Here is a 22,234-nt window from a genome sequence, read left to right as displayed (position 1 = left end):
GAGGAATCTTATCAAATACCTTCTGAAAGTCCATATAGACAACATCCTTAGACACTCCCCTATCCACCATGCCAAAGACCTCCTCAAAAATTCAACTACATTAGTCAGGCATGGCCTATACTTACAAATCTACGCTGTCTCTCTATGATCAGCTGATACTTGTTCAAGTGCTCAGTCTCTGTCTCTGATGATAGATTTCGATTAACTTCCCATAATTGATGTTAAAATGACCACCACTTAAATTTTGAAAAGGGCCATAATGGAAATCCTCCCTGAAAAGGTAATTAAAATGAGAATGGTCAATGGAAAAGTGCCCAATTTGGGGCTTGTGTCTATCAAAGTGAGACTCGGGTCATTTCTAGAACATGCCTCTTGCACAAATTATTTGTTTTGTACTTTAATGTATTTACTATTTCTGTGTAAAACACACAGATTGTACTAAGCCAAATACTGTAACTTCAGAGAACAAAGTGTATAATTTTAGAAAGACTAACCTTATTATAATCCCCTTGTCTGTCTTTTTCTTCCTTTCCCTTCTTTACTTTATGTTTTCGCTCTCGATCTTCCTTTCTTTCCCGATCTCTTTTTTCTCTATCTTTGTGTTCCCGCTCTCTATCCCTCCACTCCAGAGAAGCATCTTTAATATCTTTATACCGTTGTTTTTTCCCATCTTCTTTGGATTCTTTGTCTTTTCTCTCTCCGCGTTTCTTTTCCATTTCTTCAACCCTGCCTTCCTGACCAGGCTCTTTTCTTTCTTTCTGACGCTTTTCTTGATGTTCATCACGAGGTCCACGCTCCTTACGCTCTTTGTGTCGTCGATCATGATCTTCATCTCTAGCTTCAGAAGATCTTCTTTTCTTCTCTTTGCTCTCTTCACTATTCTGCTCAGTACAAACATATTTTTCATGGTACATAGTTCATTTTATTTACTAGGAAAACTGAGCAACTGTTTTCACTAATAGCCTCTAATCAATGGTTAAAAATACACGGGCAGCAAAATAAAACCACTGCAAATCCAACCTGCATATTCAAGCTGCTGCACAAAATTTAGTTTTTACACATTGCCTTTCTTAGTACTGCGTTACCTGGTTATGAATACAAAAATAGTGTTGTCAAATGGAGTAAACCAAGTAATAATGCACCTTTAAAATATTATAGTCGATTGGCGTAAACAGGCAATTTATAATGCACCTTTATCATTATATCATTTGCAAAAGATTTGTTACAAAGGAAAATTATATAAAAATGTCATTAAAAAATTAAATAAGATCAGGGACAAAGCAAATTGAGAGACAAGTATTTACTGTCAGGCCAGTGCTGGTCATACTTACTTTGCTTTGCAAGCAGCCAGTCATATAGACTGAATTATTTTCCACCAAGTCTTATGGTTATGCCATTTTTGATGAACATAGCAAGACATTTCTCAAACAACTATCATCATTATAAAATACAACAGAAAATTCTGGAAATCCATAATTGATTATTCCGCATCTAAAAAAGGTTGGTTAACATTTTGGGTGGGACCCTTCAACAGCTGTAATGTGGGCCCAGTCTGAAACATTAGTGCATCTTTTTCTTTGTGATGCTAATTGTCCAGTTGTGTATTTCCAGCGCGTTCTGTTTTTATATTAGATTTTCACTTTCCTTTTTACTTTCATGTATTTAGACAATTTAATTGCTACTTAAACACATATCAGTTTTTGTACATTTCAAAGGTTGTTACCCTTTAATTAAGTTACATAACAATATAACAGATTGGCATATTCTTAATGGAAGAATCAATGCTATTGCCAAGTTTGTCATTTCCACTACTTTCCCTCCAACTTTAGATCATAAAAATCAAACTCTGAAGCTGCAACATAAGTAAAAACAAAGTGGAAACAGTGTAAGATAAAAGCAATACTAAAAAACAAATCTTTCTATTGTTACTTATTTTGAAAAGTCAGTTATACTCTACTGTCCTTATTTCACACTATATCCTATCATGTCATCTTCATTTTTTTAAAAACACAATCAACACAAGGAGCCACTCTATCTATTCTTATAAACCACAGTGTTTTTTTCTATTGTAGTCCGCAAGTTTTGTGAGATACCTAAAAAACAAATCGCAAATATACTATAATTGTCGAGAATACGTTCATATCACTGCTAATATTAAATAGTCTTCAAAGATGGAGTCACTTAGTGTGGTAACGCACCGAGTTCGAGACAAGTTCCAGACCATAATACACCACAGAATATGTTCCGAATCTTATCTGCAGCATCAGGGGAGGTGCCAAACATATCCAGGCACTTCCCATTTGTAGCTAGGGAAAACTGAAAGGACAAGTTACCATGTGTTTTTCTCTGACTTGAAAGCAACTTTGGCAAAAGCCTGAGAATGGAACACCCTCTCACTCTCAGGCTGGGAATGGTACATAGCCTGTGAAGACAGCACAACAGAGCAAAGAAACAAATTACAAAAATGAGGCATAATAAAGGGAACATTTACTCACTTCAGTGATTCTCCCTTCCTTTTCTTTTCGCTCTCGATGTTTTCTTTCTTTTTCTTCATATTTGTCATCTTTTGGCCATTCCAAAATTTCTGAAGCACAATTGGACAGTAAAATTGCATAAATATCAAACTTTTCCAAGCAACTGATCTGTGAGTTACAGGTTAGTTATAACACGTTAAATAGAGGATAAAGTTACCTCTAACCTGACACAACAATGCACCCAAACCCAAACTTGATAAAAGCATGTCTACTGCACGAACAATCCCGAGATTGAGATTGCCCAATCTCAATTCACTTGGCTATCTAACAGCCACCAGAGAGATCTTGTTTGTCATTATAACATTGGGCATTGCATTTCAAAACAAGTTCAGTTGTGAAGCACTTCCAGATGCTTTGACGTGAAAGGTGCATTGTTTACATGACAGGCACTATATAAATGTAAGTCCTGTTATAAAGCAACCATTATTTATCAAGCTAGATTTGAACCCAGGTCCTAGAAGGGAAAGTCACAAAACCCACTGTACCATTTAATGACAACATTTATCTTCTCATGGTTTCCTTTACTTTTGGTTGCAATGAAGTCCGTTGAACATCTGATGAGGAGAGAGACTGGGAACTTTTGTTTAAGCTTGCTTTATATGCCAATAGAATTGAAAGATTTTAATGCTGGGCAATGGTGCACTTTCCATTTCAGAATTCAGTGTCAGTGTTAATTCCAGGTCAAGTACAGCAAAATTAGATGGAGATTAAAGTTCTTTTTACACTCCCTCAAACCCAAACGCAGAAGAGCATTCCTGCATCAGTGCCACAATTGTCCATTCTGTAGCCTACCTGAGTAAGATTACAGCCAGTTAGTGCCAATTAAGCCAAATTAGAAGAAATCTGTGCTTGAGAATCTCCTACAATGAGTAAAGTCATATTGTCAAGATTTTGTAATACTTGAGCAGGTTCTTTAAATCGATAGAAGTGTTACTTTTTCATCACGGTCACAACCTAATCTATTAAGTGACTGTTTTAAACTGACTGATCAATAGTGGAACTGGACTTTGTTCAAACCCAGCAATCAACAGGTTCCCACTTTATAAGGAGAACACCACAAATAGTACAGGAAGGGTAGTCAGTAAGAACAAGCATAGGCATGAATGAAGAACAACTTCAACTACAACTGTAAACTCAGGTGTAATAAAGCAATCAATGCCATGCAGTGCCCACTCGTCACTGAAAGATTCCCATGATCCAGCAGGCTCTTAAACACCCAGGTGCATCCATCCTCATTATTCCTTACATGGGTGGAAATACTACTTCCAATTATCTGATGCGGAGAGATGTGAGAACAGGGAAGATATTTTACTGAGCAACGACAATCAACCTAATATAAATTGAGAAAACTGAAGTGGTCCAAAGACACAGCTGGTAAATGTAATTCATAACTGTTTCATGGCCCAGTGCATTCGAGAAACCATGATTGGTAGTACTCTTCTCAACTGGTATTTGCAAGTGACCCGAAGTACTAAAATGGAATTTGTGGCATTCCTGGGGGGGCAGTGACCATAGAATGATCAAGTTTAGCATGTTCCAGAATTCAGAAATACCAAAGATCAAGAGCCAGGTATATACTCAAAGGGAAAGAAATTAATTGAAAACTTAAGCAATTTTTTTTTTGGGGGGGGGGGTGGTGATTCAACAACAGTGCAGTAGAGGTTAAGTGCAACACCTTTAAAGGAATAACATTGAGCATCCAGGATAAATGCATACATAAAATCACCAAGTTTAGACTAAATTGGTGTGTCCTTAAATGGATTAATTAATAAATCAAAGGTAAAATAAAATGGAAGAAAATACCTCGACAAATATTGCAAGGAGAATGGGGATGGGATTCACTAGAATTAATAGAACAACATGCAGAAACATGTTAAAGGTGATCAGAGGGGGAAAAATAGACCTATAAAAAAGCAAAGCTGCAAACACAGAATGTAAAGCAGTAAGAAATTCTCTCACTAGGAAGAGGGCAGTCAAAGAAGTGAAAATTATAAAAGATGCAAATAGATTTGAAAAAGGGGACAAGCACAGATAGTAAATGTTCTGAATGACTACTTCCTCTTCAGTGTTCACAACAGGCCCTTCCCAGTTATCTCAAGCAAAATGAATGACCAATATAAATGAGGTGAAGTCCTAAATAGACAAAGGAACTCAAAGAATCAATCACTAGGGATAGATAGTATCCCAGAGTGCTGAAGACAACTAGGGAGAAACTGATGATCATTATGATGGAGTCACTGGGAAGGTACCACTACATTGCAGTATTGCCTATATTCAAAAAGGGTGACAAATCAGACTACAGGCAAATTAGTCTTACTTCAATCCATGTAAAACAAAAGAATGAAAAAAATGAAAGAACTTGCTCTTATATAGTGCCTTTCACAACTTCAGTACATCCCAAAGCACTTCCCAATTAATAAAGTGCTTTTAACATCTAGTTACTGTTGTAATGTAGGGAAATGTTGCAGCCAATTTGTGAACAGCAAGGTCCCACAAACAGCAATGAGCTGAATGACCAGATAATCTATTGGTTGAGGGATAAATGTTGGCCAGGACACTGGGAGAACTCCCCTGCTCTTCTTCAAATAGTGCCGTGGGATCTCTCGCGTCCACCTGAGGAGGCAGATGGGGCCTCAGTTTAACGCCTTCTCCAAAAGATGGCACCTTCGACAATGCAGCACTGCACTGATGTCAGCACTGATTTTGTGCTCAAGTCTCTGGAGTGGGACCAACTTCCTTGATATCTTTGAGGAAATAACATCCAAGATAGGCTGTGACAAGCCTTATGACATGTACCGAGACTTCTAGAAGGCATTTTGCAAAGTTATTAGTAAAATTCAAAGCTGTGGGTATTCAGGGTAAATCTTGGGAATGGGTAAGAAATTGGTTGAAAGGTGGAAATCAGGGTCTACTCAGAAGAGTTGTGTCAGGGTAGGGTATGGGGATTATTGGTTGCGATACCTCAGTGATCGGTGTTGGGACCACTTCTCTTTTAGATTTACATCAGTGACTTGGACGCAGAAACCCAATGCAAATTGGTCACATTTACAGATTGGATCAAACTAGGAGAGTCATGGAATCGGAGAAGGCAGCTCAGAATCATACAAAACTGGACAAAATATGTAATTTGGCAGAAGACGTTTAATGTAGAGAAACAGAAAGTACTACACATTTGAAGGGAAAATGGGCAACACATGTATTTTGTGAATCATTTTAAAATAGAAAAGCTTCTGTGTCCAGCTAATGCAGAAGATCAATCAACAAAGTCAATTGAATGTTGAACTATATAATCCGAACAATTGAATGTAAGTCAGAGGAAGTCACGATCAAACTGTACAGGGCTTTGGTCAGACCACATCAACAACAACTTGCATTTACACAGAGCCTTTAACGTAGTAAAATATCCCAAGGCATCTTGCGGACTATGTCCAGCTGCAGTCACCAAAACAGAAGGGAGCCATTCAAGCACTGGTGGCAATATAGACAAGAGTCACGAGGCTGATCCCCGATCTTACCCAGTTATGAGGAAAGACAAGAAACTTGGGCTCTTCATCCTTGAAAGGATACGCCCGAGAGAGGATCTTACAGAGGTATGCAAGATTGTAAATAGTATGAAAAAGGTAAATACAGAAAACTATTTTAAGTTAAATTGTTATAGTAGAAGAAGGGAGTCACAGGTTAAAACTAGTAACAGGAAATTTGCTTTGATACCAGGACGTTATTCTTCACAGAAAGTAATCAGCATTCAGAATGGACTCCTAGATAGAGTGTTAGAAGTTAAAAGCCTGTAACAATTGAAGAATCAATTGGATGCTGCAATGGGGCAACTTGAGGATCATTCTAGATGGACAAGCTGAGAATAGCCGAAGCTTCTCGTTCATCCATAATTATCTGGTGAATTGACTGCAAAAGAGGAACGTAACATGATATAACAAAGTGGGAAATATAGAATCGGGTGAACCATCTGCCAAAATTTTCTTTTTAAAGTATGAAATTAAACAAAATGCAAATTGACGCAAAACCCAAGAATAGCTGTATGGAAGACTCTCCCTAAAAGTCAGATAAAGTATTTTAGTAATGGAAAATATAGCACCATAACCTTTCAGAAACTGATTTTCATTAACTTTCAACAGTAAATATAAATCTACCTTTATCTTTTTTCTGCCAATGTTTAGATCGCTGGTCACCAATTTCATCTTTTTCTCTCGCTTTTTCCTGGAGTTTTTCTCTTTCTTTTTTCCTCTCTCTTTCTTTATCTTTGTCTCGATGTCTCTCAGATTCATGTCCCGGCTTTGTAGATCCCTCTGTAATGGAATCCCTTTCTTTGTCCTTGTTTCGAACTCTTTGATCTGCACTGCATTCTAGGTCTCGGTCCTTCTCTTTATCTCTATCCCTGTTTTTATGTCTCTCTCTTTCCTTTTCTTGTTTCTTTTCTCCATCTCTATCCCTTTCTTCGTTCTTAACTTTTTTGTGTACTTTTTCATGATCTCGTTCTTTATGTCTGTCTCCATCCCTCTCCTTTCCTTTGTTTCTCGTTCTGTCTTTATCTCGCTCCCTTTCCTTATCTCGGTCCCTCTCCCTTTCCTTATCTCGGTCCCTCTCCCTTTCCTTATCTCGGTCCCTCTCCCTTTCCTTATCTCGGTCCCTCTCCCTTTCCTTATCTCGGTCCCTCTCCCTTTCCTTATCTCGGTCCCTTTCCCTATGTCGATGTTCCCTAGAGTCAGAGCTACCAGTAGACTCCTCATCCTTACGCCTTTTCTTTTCCCTGCTCTTTTTATCATTGTCATCTGGGTGATCTCCTTGAGCAGCCTGAAAAAAAGCAAAATCAAAAAAGGGGTATGTAAAACCATATAGCATTTTATATTAAAAAGACATTTGAATTAACAGATCATTCAAATTAAGCAACTTCAAATGATCAGAAGTAGACTGTGCTGGATGCAGAATTTCCTGAGAAATTAAGTGCAGGTTATGTGATGTCTCATTACACCTCCAGTAATATTACAGTAGCTATTCTTCTTCTGTAATCATACATCAAAGACATGAAGTGCACAGAGAATCCCTGCCAGCACAAAAATGTCAAAGTAGAATAAAATTCCCACTCCGAACATAAAATTGTGATATATATAACAATGATCTTGAAGCTGTAACGTATTTTCAGGTTTCAAATGGTAGCTATAAATTGCCCAGTCTTAGTTTTTCACAAATAAGTAAAGCTAAGACAGCTTATTTTGCCAATCTAGCTCACCTGCCCATAGAAACCGACAATTCCCCACAGTCTAATATCATGGAAAAGTACAGCGCAGAAGGAGGCCATCTGGCCCATCGAGTCTGCACCAGCTCTTTTGAATGCCAATCTAGTTAATCCCACGCCCCAGCTCTTTCCCCATATCCCTGCATTTTTTTCTCCTTCAAGTATTTATTCTATTCCCTTTCGAAGGCTACTATTGAATCTGTTTCCACCACCCTATCAGGCAGTGCATTCCAAATCCTAACCACTTATTGCTTAAAAAAGTTTTCCCTCATGTTGCCTCTGGTTCTTTTGCCAATCACCTTAAATCTGTGCCCTCTGGTCTTTGACCCTTCAGCCAGTGGAAACAGTTTCTCTTTATTTATTCTATCCAAACCCGACATGATTTTAAACACCTCTATCAAATCTCCTCTTAGTCTTCACTGCTCTAAGGAGAACGACGTCAGCTTCTCCAGTCTATCCACGTAACTGTAATCCCTCATCCCAGGAACCATTCTAGTAAAACCCTCTGCAAAACCTTCACGTCCTTCCTAAGGTGTGGTGCCCAGAATTGGACACAATACTCCAGCTGGGGCTGAACTAGTGTTTTATATAGGCTTAGCATAACTTCCTGGCTTTTGTACTCTGTGCCTCTATTTATAAAGCCCAGGATCCCCCATGCTTTATTAACTGCTTTGTTAACCTGCCCGGGCACCTTCAGAGATTTGTGCACAAACACCTCCAGCTCTCCCTGTTCTTGCACCCCCTTTAAAATTGTACCATTTAGCTTGTATTGTCTCTCCTCATTTTTCTTGCCAAAATGGAGTGAACTTTGTTGATTAAAATTACAACTATACTCTCAGGTTCCCATTATTCTCTAAGTTCCAGTTAAATAATTCTGTTTTGAGGTTTTTTTGCTTAAATGACAAAGATGTTTCACAAACTTAACTTAGAAAGCAATGGACCATAACCAAATGTTTGAGTTGAGCTAAAAGCATCGTCTTTCCCCGATTACACATTTACAATGTAACATGACTTAAATTCTTCAGAATGATATAAGCAGTGTGAAAACAGAAGGAAATGGACTGAAAAAAAATTCCTGGGGGTGGGGAGACACAGAATTGGCTGCCCTGGCCTGCAGTGTCAGCTGCCAGTCAGCTCTTCTTCATTCTTCTCAAGAATTTGCCCCTCCACTTCACTGACGAGATTGTTTCTACTCCATGTCTTGAAAGTTTTCCTGCAAACAGAATTTCTACCAGTTCCTACTTCAGTATTTTTCTTGTAGATTTTTCCAGGTACTTCATTCCTCACAGCCCCACCCCCCACTCCAATTTTAACCCTCAGGCAATAACTCATTCTGGGGTTGGTTCTAGTTGCCATGTAGGGAAACACGGCAGCCAATTTGCACACAGTAAGTTTCTACAAACAGCGACGAGATAAATGACTGGTTACGGATACTAGTTTTTATTCCAGATTTATTTAATTAACTGATTTTAAATTCCCCAGCTGCCATGGTGGGACTTGAACTCACGTCTCTGGATCATTAGTGCCGGCCTCTGGATTACTAGTCCAGTAACATAACCACTATGCAACCATACCCCATATTAGCCATGGCTCGGTTGGTAGCACTCTCGCCTCTGAGTCAGAAGGTTGTGGGTTCAAGACCCACTCCGAAGACTTAAACATTTCTTGCCCCTCCCTAGTTGCCCTGAAAAGGTGATGATGGGCATTCTCCTTGAATAACTGCAGTACTTGTGGTGATGGTGTTACCGAGGAAATTCCAGGATATTGACCCAACGATGAAGAAGAAGCCGTGATCTTTGTCCAAGTTAGGATGGTATGTAACTTGGGAGATTTTTCCACAACATTACTGGTCTCACTAACTTTGAAGCCACAGGGGAGGGAGGTGCTGCTGAACTAACCACGGCGAGTTGTTGTACTGCATCCTGTAGATCATACATACCGCAGCCACAGTACACCAGGAGGGGGAGGTTATTGAGTCTAGTGTGGGGCACCGAGCAAGCAAGCTGCCCTGTCTCGAATAGTGTTGAGCTTTGAATGTTGTTGCAGCTGCACCCATCCAGCCAAATGCTAAGTATTCCACGACACACCTGACTTGTGCCAACATTCGATGGAATCTGGAACAGTACCCATGGATTGGAGGGTAGCTAATGTTACCCCACTATTCAAAAAAGGTGGTAGAGAGAAAACAGGAAATTACAGACCGGTAAGCCTAACATCAGTAGTGGGGAAAATGCTGGAGTCCATTATAAAAGATGTAATAGCAGAGCACTTGGAAAACAGTGACAGGATCGGACAAAGTCAACATGGATTCACAAAAGGTAAATCGTGCTTGACTAATCTACTGGAATTTTTTGAGGATGTAACTGGTAAAATAGATAAGGGAGAACCAGTGGATGTGGTGTATCTGGACTTTCAGAAGGCCTTCGATAAGGTCCCGCATAAGAGATTAGTGTGTACAGTTAAGGCACATGGGATTGGGGGCAAGGTATTGACTTGGATAGAGAACTGGTTGGCAGACAGAAAGCAAAGAGTTGGAATAAACGGGTCTTTTTCCGAGTGGCAGGCAGTGACTAGTGGGGTACCGCGGGGATCGGTCCTTGGACCCCAGCTATTCACAATATATATTAATGATCTAGGCAAGGGAACTAGATGTAATATCTCCAAATTTGCAGACGACACAAAGCTGGGTGGGCGTGTGTGCTGTGAGGAGGATGCCGAGAAACTCCAGGATGATTTGGACATGTTGGGTGATTGGGCAGAAACACATGGCAGATGCAATATAACATAGATAAATGTGAGGTTATCCACTTTGGTGGCAAAAACAGGAAGGCAGATTATCTAAATGGCAATAGATTGGGAGAAGGGGAAGTGCTACGAGACCTGGGTGTCCTTGTGCACCAGTCGCTGAAGGTAAGCAAGCAGGTGCAGCAGGCGGTTAAGAAGGCAAATGGTATGTTGGCCTTTGTAGCAAGAGGGTTTGAATACAGGAACAAGGATGTCTTGCTGCAGTTGTACAGGGCCTTGGTGAGACCACATCTTGAGTATTGTGTGCAGTTTTGATCGCCTTATCTGAGGAAGGATGTTCTTGCCATGGAAGGAGTTCAGTGAAAATTCACCAGGCTGATACCTGGGATGGCAGGAATGACATATGAAGAGAGATTGGGTCGATTGGGCTTGTACTCGCTGGAGTTTAGAAGAATGAGAGGTGATCTCATGGAAACTTATAAAATTCTAACAGGACTGGACAGAAAGGATGTTCCCAATGGTCGCGGAGTCTAGAACCAGGGGACACAGTCTAAGGATAAAGGGTAGGCCATTTAAGACAGAAATGAGGAGGAATTTCTTCACCCAGAGTGTGGTGAACCTGTGGAACTCTCTACCACAGAAGGCGGTGGAGGCCAGTTCATTAAATATATTCAAAAAGGAGTTGGATATATTTCTTATGGCTAAAGGGATCAAGCGGTATGGGGAGAAAGCAGGGACCGGGTACTGAATTTGGATGATCAGCCATGATCGCAGGGGCCGAATGGCCTACTCCTATCTTCTATGTTTCTATGTAGATGGTGGAGAGGCTTTGAAGGGTCTGCAGCTGAGCCACTCGGTGCAGAATATCCAGTCTCCACCTTACTCTTGTAGTCACAGTTGGACGGTGCAGTGGGGTCGTTGAAGGTCAAGAGGTGATGACTGAGCTTTCTCTTGCTCATATGGAAGAGTTGGCAGGCTATCTGGGTGAGCTGGGTATCTTCGCCAAGCTTGATCCGGTTCTGTCCGACTAGCCCACACACGCACATGCTTTTCCAGCAGAGATCACTGCATGGCAATCAGAGTAATGACCCTCACTAACTATTACATTTTTACCCCTTAGTCCATCTGAGGAGCACTACAATTTCTGTTAATTAGATAAATATCAGTATAGGATGCTGTCATTTTCTCTGCATCAGAGGAAAACGGTAGCATAGTGGTTATGTTATTGGGCTAGTAATCCAGCGGCCTGGACTAATGATCTGGAGACAGGAGTTCAAATCCCACCACGGCGGTTAGGGAATTTAAATTCAGTTAAAAAGCTAGTATCAGTAAAAAAATTAAAAAAAACTGGTTCACTAATGTCCTTTAGGGAAGGAAATCTGCCATCCTTACCTGGTCTGGCCTATATGTGACTTCAGACCCACAGCAATGTGGTTGACTCTTAACTGCCTTCTGAAATGGCCTAGCAAGCCACTCAGTTGTAACAAACCGCTACAAAAAATAGGAATAAAACCAGACGGACCACCCGGCATCGACCTCAGCACCGGCTATGGACACGGCAACGGCACACCCAGTCCAGTCGACCCTGCAAGGTCCACCTCACCAACATCTGGGAACTAGTGTCAAAATTGGGAGAGCTGTCCCACCGACTGGTCAAGCAACAGCCCGACTTAGTCATACTCACACAATCATACCTTTCAGCCAATGTCCCAAATTCCTCCATCACCATCCCTGGGTATGTCCTGTCCCACCGGCAGGACAGACCCACCAGAGGTGGTATACAGTCGAGAAGGAGTGGCCCTGGGAGTCCTCAAAATTGACTCTGGACCCCATGAAGTCTCATGGCTTCAGGTCAAGCACGGGCAAGGTAACCTCCTGCTGATTACCACCTGCTGCCCTCCCTCAGCTGATGAATCAGTACTCCTCCATGTTGAACACCACGTGGAAGAAGCATTGAGAGTCGCAAGGGCACAGGATGTACTCTGGGTGGGGGACTTCAATGTCCATCACCAAGAGTGGCTCGGGAGCACCACTACTGACCGAGCTGGCCAAGTCCTGAAGGACATAGCTGCCAGTCTGGGCCTGCTACAGGTGGTGAGAGAACCAACACAAGGGAAAAACCTACTGGACCTTGTCCTCACCAAACTACCTCCATGACAGTATTGGTAGCAGTGACCACCGCACAGTCATTGTGGAGACAAAGTCCCACCTTCACACGGAGAACACCCTCCAGGGACAGGGTACTGAATTTGGATGATCAGCCATGATCGCACTGAATGGCGGTGCAGGCTCAAGGGGCCGAATGGCCTACTCCTGCTCCTATCTTCTATGTTTCTATGGTGTTAAATGGGATAGATTCAGAACAGATCTAGCAGCTCAAAACTGGGCATTCATGAGGTGCTGTTGGCCATCAGCAGCAGCAGAATTGTATTCCACCACAATCTGTAACCTCATGGCTCGGCATATCCCTCACTCTACCATTACCACCAAACCAGGGGACCAACCCTGGTTCAACAACGAGTGTAGAAGAGCATGCCAGGAGCAGCACCAGGCGTAAAAATGTGGTGCCAACCTGGGGAAGCTGCAACACATGACTACATGCGGGCTAAAAAGCGAAAGCAGCCATGCTATAGACAGAGCTAAGCGATCCCATAATCAACAGATCAGATCAAAGCTCTGCAGTCCTGCCACATCCAGTCGTGAATGGTGGTGGACCATTAAACAACTAACAGGAGGAGGAGGCTCCATGAATATCCCCATCCTCAATGATAGTGGAGCCCAGCACGTGAGTGCAAAAGCCAAGACTGAAGCGTTTGCAACCATCTTCAGCCAGAAGTGCCGAGTGGATGATCCATATCGGTCTCCTCCTGAGGTCCCCACCATCACAAAAGTCAGTCTTTGATTCACTCCACGTGATAGCAAGAAACGGCTGAGCGCATTGGATACAGCAAAGGCTATGGGCCCGGGCAACATCCCGGCTATCGTGCTGAAGACTTGCTCCAGAACTAGCCGCGCCTCTAGCCAAGCTGTTCCAGTACAGCTATAACACTGGCATCTATCCGACAATGTGGAAAACTGCCCAGGTGTGTCCTGTCCACAAAAAGCAAGACAAAGCCAATTACTGTCCCATCAGTCTACTCTCAATCATCAGCAGTGATGGACGGTGTCGTCGACAGTGCTATCAAGTGGCACTTACTCACCAATAACCTGCTCACTGATGCCCAGTTTGGGTTCCGCCAAGACCACTCGGCTCCAAACCTCATTATAGCCTTGGTCCAAACATGGACAAAAGAGCTGAATTCCAGAGGTGAGGTGAGAGTGACTGCCCTTGACATCAAGGCAGCATTTGACAGAGTGTGGCATCAAGGAGCCCCAGTAAAACTGAAGTGAATGGTAAATGGTGGGGTAAAGTCTCCACTGGCTGGAGTCATACCAAGCACAAAGGAAGATGGTTGTGCTGGTTGGACGTCAATCATCACAGCCCCAGGACATCACTGCAGGAGTTCCTCAGGGCAGTGTCCTAGGCCCAACCATCTTCAGCTGCTTCATTAATGACCTTCCCTCCAACATAAGGTCAGAAGTGGGGATGTTTGCTGATGATTGCAGTGTTCAGTGCCATTCGCAACTCCTTAGATAATGAAGCAGTCCATGCCCGCATGCAGCAACACGTGGACGACATTGAGGCTTGGGCTGATAAGTGGCAGGTAACATTCGCGCCACACAAGTGCCATGCAATGACTATCTCCAACAAGCGAGAGTCTAACCACCGCCCCTTGATATTCAACAGCATTACCATCGCCAAATCCACCACCATCAATCTCCTGGGGGTCACCATTGACCAGAAACTTAACGGGACCAGCTACATAAATACTGTGCCAACAAGAGCAGGTCAGAGTCTAGGTATTCTGCGGCAAGTGTCTCACCTCCTGACTCCCCAAAACCTTTCCACCATCTACAAGGCACAAGTCAGGAGTGTGATGGAATAATCTCCACTTGCCTGGATGAGTGCAGCTCCAACAACACTCAAGAAGCTCGACACCATCCAAGACAAAGCATCCCGCTTGACTGGCAGTCCATTCACCACATTAAACATTCACTCCCTCCACCACCGGCGTACCGTGGCTGCAGTGTGTACCATCTACAAGATGCACTGCAGCAACTCGCCAAGGCTTCTTCGGCAGCACCTCCCAAACCCAGGACCTCTTCCGCCTAGAAGGACAAGGGCAGCAGGCGCATGGGAACACCATCACCTGCAAGTTCCCCTCCAAGTCACACACCATCCTGACTTGGAAGTACATCGCCGATCCTTCATCATCGCTGAGTCAAAATCCTGGAACTCCCTCCCTAACAGCACTGTGGGAGTACCTTCACCACACTGACTGCAGCGGTTCAAGGCGGCGACTCACCATCACCTTCTCAAGGGCAACTAGGGATGGGCAATAAATGCTGGCCTTGCCAGCGACGCCCACATCCCATGAACAAATAAAAAAAAACTCCTCTGATCCCATTTCCTGATTCTGTCCCCCATGCCAATTAATATTTTTCATCTTCAAGTGATTCTTTAATTTTCCCTTAATGCTCTGATTAGAAAGAATAACTTGCATTTATTTTATGTCATTAACCCATCCCAAAGTACTTTGTAGCCTATGAATTACTTTTTGTATGTAGTCACTGTTGGTTTTTTTTGTAGGCAAAATACAGCAGCTACTTTGGGCACAACAAGGCCCCACAAACAGCAGTAATACAAATGACCAGTTAATCTGTTTTTGTGATATTGGTGAGGGATAAGTGTTGGCCAGTATACAGTGTAAACTCCCTTGCTCTTCTTAGAATAGAGCCATGCGATCTTTTACATCCACCCAAGCAGGCAGAAAGGAGCAATTAAATTTGGCCTCAATAGCCACTTGTAGTAATACGTTTAATATTCTAATCACCCTATGCATGAAGAAATTTATTTTAATCTCCCCTTTACACTTTTAGGACTAATCTTAAGGTTATGGGTCCTTTCTACCGATTAATCAACCAACTAAAGTAATCTTGTACTATTTACCCTCTCAAACCATTTCAAAACGTCAAACACTTCTTTAACAAACATGAAGCATTTTTATCTATCAATTTGGTCCCAGCATGGCAGCCCCCTACTATATTCCTCTCCTTTGGAACTCCATCCAGTCATCATCATTTCCCCTCCCCCGCCCAAGACTCCACCCCCACAGTGCTTAAGACCTCCTCTCTGTAATGAAATCTGTTTGTTCTTGCCTGTATTCGTTTTGCACTCATGTATATTACCCTCCCCCACACGGTGTATGGTTTCACTTCCTCTTTCCTGACTAACCTGTATGGCTCATTCCTGCGAGCCAGTCAGTGTGTTGAGATGTTAGCTCTGATCTTAGTGATTAAAAGCCAACTTGTTAAAGTCTATTACTTCTAGTTTTGTGGTTATTGAAGGCACATCACTCTCCTAATAGTGGGGTATTTTAGCTCAATCTACAACTTCAAGCTCCCTGTACAGAATACATTGCCCATCCCGGCCCTGTTTGTTCTGTATTCACATTTGATTTCCTGGAATGCTCTGCTGAGACTGCATTGTGTGCATCAGCTGCCGTGACCCTGCTCTGCCACTCGATCGCTTCAATTTTAAGGTAACCCTATTCCAACCTACCGTCTCCATGCCCCACCTGCCGTTATTACCTGCTGAGCTTCTAGACTGTACTCCAAAGCACAGCTGGCTTTTCAAGTTTACTCTGCTACGGTGTTGGATCCTGGGCAGAAATCTGCTTTCACCTGGGCTGAATCTCATTTCTTTGCTGGCTTCAGTGCTTGAATGGGACCTCCAGTTTCACTGCCATTTTCCACTGAGGCTGTATTCTCTGTTGGATTTCCTCTACCCTCCCTGCTTCTGCAAGCTCGGTTATTTCCCAACTGGGACTTTTCACTGTATCTTGTGCTCTGATCTATACCTGCAAGTTCCCATCCTGTTCCGGATGCTGGTCGCAAGTTACTGAATGATCTCGGCTTTGCTTCTATCACTTGCCTCCCATGTCCGCTGACTCTGCTTTCCTCTATTCATCTTTCACAACTCCTTCATCACCCTTCATTTGGACTGGATTTGACCAGCTCCTCAAACTCCTGCTGTACTCCCAATCTTATGCTCCTCACTGCCCTACAACTCCCACATAAGCACTGATCTCGTAGACTTACCCTTTACCCTTCCCTAGCTCTCTGGTCTTCTCTGCTCTTGGTCCAACGGCTTCTCTTCCATTGCACTTTGCTCCTATGCTGTCCCACCGTATCTGCTGGTGCGCTAACACCCGAGACCACTGAGCACCTCCGCTGGATTCCAGAAGCAACCTTAGCTGGCTCACAGTTGATGCTGCATTCCTCCTCGACCCTCTGATTTTACTGGACAACCTCCACCGGTCTCTCAGCTGATGCTCCGAATGGCTGCTGGATCCACTCCCTCTCCACAACTGACTGTGGACCTGGAAATTGGTTTGTGTGTGCACCAAACTGATGCCACATTGTCTGCAAGTCGACTTCATCTCACCACAGGATCTCAGATTTGAACTTTGGACTGTTTCAGATCATCTCCTCTCTGTGCTGTTTACGACTGCAACAGGTCTTATCTAATCTCTGTCATGCCTATGTAACCCAAACCCATATGCATATCCATTTGCATGCATATTTTGCCTGCCATTCCAGGCCTGAGCCATTTACTTCCATCTCCATTTTTCTTTTCGCTCAACCCTCTGAGACCCCTCTATCTTCACCTTCCTGCCATTTGATCATGCCACCTTTCATTTCTCCCCATTGAGGTACTTTGCCCACCCAATCTCTACCACAGCCCGCCGCTGTCAAAAGCTTGAATTCCCTTTGAAATAAGCCCATGTCTATCCGAATAGCCCAATAAGCACTCTCTGACATAATAAAGACTCACTACGCACTTGGTTGAACATAAAGCAAGGCTTTAATCGACTTGTAACAAAACATGGAGGTCTAGTTAGTAGTCACTAGCTTCCTGTTTCCAGATTGTCTCTGGCCAAGTTGGGCCCACGCCCGAGTATTTATACTCCTCGGACGGCGCCCTCAGCTGGCCGTCCAGTAGTACTTCCTGAGTTACTTCTTGTAGAAGTTGTGATTTATGACACTCTCCACTGCCTCCTCACAAGCAGCGACCCCAAATCCCTCGCCTCCTGTCTTGCCAACCTTCATTCTTTATTATCCATCATCAATAAACTCCTCCCCTACACTGTCTACTCATAACACTATACTGGCTACCTTTTTTTTAATTCATTGATGGGATGTGGGCGTCGCTGGCTAGGCCTGCATTTAGTGCCCATCCCTAATTGCCCTTGAGAAGATGGTGGTGAGCCGCCTTCTTGCACCGCTGCAGTCCATATGGTGTAGGTACACCCACAATGCTGTTAGGAAGGGAGTTCCAGGATTTTGGCCCAGCGACAGTGAAGGAACGGCGATACAGGTCCAAGTCAGGATGGTGTGTGGCTTGGAGGGGAACTTGTAGGTGGTGATGTTCCCATGCGTCTGCTGCCCTTGTCTTTCTAAGTGGTAGAGGTCGCAGGTTTGGAAGGTGTTGTTGAAGGAGCTTTGGCGAGTTGCTGCAGTGCATCTTGTAGATGGTACACACTGCAGCCACAGTGCGCCGGTGGTGGAGGGAGTGAATGTTGAAGGTGGTGGATGGAGTGCCAATCAGGCGGGCTGCTTTATCCTGAATGGTGTCGAGCTTCTTGAGTGTTGTTGGAGCTGCACTCATCCAGGCAAGTGGAGAGTATTCCATCACACTCCTGACTTGTGCCTTGTAGATGGTGGAAAGGCTTTGGGGAGTCAGGAGGTGAGACACTCGCCGCAGAATTCCCAGCCTCTGGCCTGCTCTTGTAGCCACAGTATTTATATGGCTGGTCCAGTTCAGTTTCTGATCAATGGTAACCCCCAGGATGTTGATAGTGGGGGATACAGCGATGGTAATGCCATTGAATGTCAAGGGAAGATGGTTAGAGTCTCGCTTGTTGGAGATGGTCATTGCCTGGCACTTGTGTGGTGCGAATGTTACTTGCCACTTGTCAGCCCAAGTCTGAATGTTGTCCAGGTCTTGCTGCATATGGACACGGACTGCGTCAGTATCTGACGAGTCTCGAATGGTGCTGAACAGTGTGCAATCATCAGCGAACATTCCCACTTCTGACCTTATGATGGAGGGAAGGTCATTGATGAAACAGCTGAAGATGGTTGGGCCTAGGACACTGCCCTGAGGAACTCCTGCAGTGATGTCATGTGATTGAGATGAGTGACCTCCAACAACCACAGCCAACTTCCTTTTTGCTAGGTATGATTCCAACCAATGGAGAGTTTTCCCCTTGATTCCCATTGACTTCAGTTTTGCTAGGGCTCCTTGATGCCACACTCGATCAAATGCTGCCTTGATGTCAAGGGCAGTCACTCTCACCTCACCTCTTGAGTTCAGCTCTTTTGTCCATGTTTGGACCAAGGCTGCAATGAAGTCAGGAGCTGAGTGGCCCTAGCGGAACCCAAACTGGGCATCAGTTAGCAGGTTATTGCTGAGTAAGTGCCGCTTGATAGCACTGTCGACGACACCTTCCATCACTTTGCTGATGATTGAGAGTAGACTGATGGGACGGTAATTGGCCGGGTCGGATTTGTCCTGCTTTTTGTAGACAGGACATACTTGGGCAATTTTCCACATTGTCGGGTAGATGCCAGTGTTGTAGCTGTACTGGAACAGCTTGGCTAGGGGCGCAGCTAGTCCTGGAGCACAGGTCAGGCCTAAAAATGGATAAATCCCCAGGTCCGGATGAAATGTATCCCAGGCTGCTGTGTGAGGCAAAGGAGGAGATTGCGGGGGCTCTAACACATATATTCAGGACCTCTCTGGCCACAGGGGATGTGCCAGAGGACTGGAGAACCGCTAATCACAGAAATCACAGAAACCCCACAGTGCAGATAGAGGCCATTTCGGCCCATCGAGCCTGCACCGACACATATCCCACCCGATCCCGGTAACCCCTACACCAACACATATCCCACCCTATACCCGTAACCCCACGTATTTAATCCCCCTAACACTAAGGGTCAATTTATCATAGCCAATCAACCTAACCCGCACATCTTTGGACTGTGGGAGGAAACCGGAGCACCCGGAGAAAACCCACGCAAACACGGGGAGGATGTGCAAACTCCACACAGACAGTCACCCGAGGCCGGATTCGAACCCGGGTCCCTGGCGCTGTGAGGCAACAGTGCTAACCACTATGCCACCGTACCATTATTCAAGAAGGGTAGTAGGGAAAAACCGGGGAACGACAGGCCAGTGAGCCTAACATCAGTGGTAGGAAAATTATTGGAAAAAATCCTGAGGGACAAAATTTGTCTCCACTTGGAGAGGCAAGGATTAATCAGGGATAGTCAACATGGCTTTGTCAAGGGAAGATCATGTCTGACTAATTTGATTGAATTTTTTGAGGGGGTGACTAGGTGTGTGGATGAGGGTAACGCAGTGGATGTGGTATACATGGATTTCAGTAAGGCCTTCGATAAAGTCCCGCACAGGAGACTGGTCAAGAAGGTAAGAGCCCATGGAATCCAGGGTGCCTTGGCACATTGGATACAAAACTGGTTTAGTGGCAGAAGGCAGAGGGTGATGGTTGAAGGTTGTTTTTGTGACTGGAAGCCTGTGGCCAGTGGGGTACCACAGGGATCGGTGCTGGGTCCCTTGCTGTTTGTGGTCTACATTAATGACTTGGATATGAATGTAAAGGGTATGATCAGTAAGTTCGCGGATGATACAAAAATTGGTAGGGTGGTAAATAGCGAGGAGGGTAGCCTCAGTCTGCAGGACGATATAGATGGGTTGGTCAGATGGGCGGAACAGTGGCAAATGGAATTTAACCCGGAAAAGTGCGAGGTGATGCACTTTGGGGGGACTAACAAGGCAAAGGAATACACAATGAATGGAAAGACCCTAGGCAAGACGGAGGGTCAGAGGGATCTGGGTGTGCAAGTACACAGATCCCTGAAGGCGGCGGAACAGGTGGATAAGGTGGTAAAAAAGGCATATGGGATACTTGCCTTCATTAGCCGAGGCATTGAATATAAGAGCAAGGAGGTTATGATGGAGCTGTATAAAACACTGGTTAGGCCACAGCTGGAATACTGTGTGCAGTTCTGGTCGCCACACTACAGGAAGGATGTGATCGCGTTAGAGAGGGTGCAGAGGAGGTTCACCAGGATGTTACCAGGGCTGGAGCGCTTCAGCTATGAAGAGAGACTGGGCAGATTGGGTTTGTTTTCCTTGGAGCAGAGGAGGCTGAGGGGGGACATGATTGAGGTGTACAAAATTATGAGGGGCACAGATAGGATGAATGCTGTGGAGCTTTTTCCCTTAGTAGAGGGGTCAATAACTAGGGGGCATAGATTCAAGGTAAAGGGCGGGAGGTTTAGAGGGGATTTAAGAACTTTTTCACCCAGAGGGTGGTTGGAGTCTGGAACTCACTGCCTGAAAGGGTTGTGGAGGCAGAAACCCTCACAACATTTAAGAAGCATTTGGATGTACACTTGAAATGCCATAGCATACAAGGCTACGGGCCAAATGCTGGAATATGGGATTAGATTAGGCAGGGCTTGATGGCCGGCGCGGACACGATGGGCCGAAGGGCCTCTATCCGTGCTGTATGACTCTATGACTCTATTGCCGGAATGTTGTCAGGGCCCATAGCCTTTGCAGTATCCAGTGTCTTCAGCCGTTTCTTGACATCACGTGGAGTGAATTGAATGGGCTGAAGACTGGCATCTGTGATGCTGGGGACCTCAGGAGGAGGCCGAGATGGATCATCCACTCGGCACTTCTGGCTGAAGATAGTTGCAAATGCTTCAGCCTTGTCTTTTGCACTCACGTGCTGGGCTCCACCATCATTGAGAATGGGGATATTTTTGGAGCATCCTCCTCCTGTTAACTGTTTAATTGTCCACCACCACTCACAACTGGATGTGGCAGGACTGCAGAGCTTTGATTTAATCCGATGGTTGTGAGATCGCTTAGCTCTGTCTATCGCATGTTGCTTCCGTTGTTTGGCATGCAAGTAGTCCTGTGTTGTAGCCTCACCAGGTTGACGCCTCATTTTTCGGTATGGCTGGTGCTGTTCCCGGCATGCTCTCCTGCACTCTTCGTTAAACCAGGGTTGATCTCCCGGCTTGATGGTAATGGTAGAGTGAGGGATATGCCGGGCCATGAGGTTACAGATTGTGGTTGAATACAATTCTGCTGCTGCTGATGGCCCACAGCGCCTCATGGATGCCCAGTTTTGAGTTGCCAGATCTGTTCGAAATCTGTCCCATTTAGCACGGTGGTAGTGCCACACAACACGGTGGAGGGTATCCTCAACATGAAGACGAGACTTCGTCTCCACAAGGACTGTGCAGTGGTCACTTCCACCAATGCTGTCATGGACAGATGCATCTGCAACAGGTAGATTGGTGAGGACGAGATCAAGTAGGTTTTTCCCTCTTGTTGTTTCCCTCACCACCTGTCGCAGACCCAGTCTGGCAGCTATGTCCTTTAGGACTCAGCCAGTTCGGTCAGTTGTGATGCTACCGAGCCACTCTTGGTGATGGACATTGAAGTCCCCCACCCAGAGGACATTTTGTGCCCTTGCTACTCTCAGTGCTTCTTCCA

The 22,234-nt window shown here is 44.4% G+C and overlaps 1 protein-coding gene across 3 annotated transcripts in view; it reads right to left on the bottom strand.

The window, feature by feature from the left end:
• dync2i1 (dynein 2 intermediate chain 1) overlaps positions 1-7,498 on the bottom strand; it is a 90,296-nt gene extending 82,798 nt beyond the window's left edge. The window contains exons 1-3 of one of the 3 annotated variants that reach the window (XM_085987567.1): positions 6,683-7,488; positions 2,496-2,584; positions 495-881 (exon numbers count right to left, since the gene is read on the bottom strand). In XM_085987567.1, the coding sequence (XP_085843693.1) occupies positions 495-881; positions 2,496-2,584; positions 6,683-7,391 (1,185 nt within the window). In that variant the 5' untranslated portion in view covers positions 7,392-7,488. Of the gene's footprint in view, positions 1-494; positions 882-2,495; positions 2,585-6,682 lie in introns of all 3 variants that reach the window. The other 2 variants (XM_085987568.1, XM_085987569.1) reach the window with 2 other exon arrangements.
• Between the last annotated feature and the right edge of the window lie 14,736 nt (positions 7,499-22,234).

Source organism: Somniosus microcephalus, chromosome 5 (assembly GCF_052327205.1).
Source record: "Somniosus microcephalus isolate GS21.2 chromosome 5, FLI_Smic_1.0, whole genome shotgun sequence".
NCBI lineage: Eukaryota > Metazoa > Chordata > Chondrichthyes > Squaliformes > Somniosidae > Somniosus > Somniosus microcephalus.
Note: the sequence above shows the minus strand (reverse complement) of the source record. Positions and strands in the feature narration are given on the sequence as shown.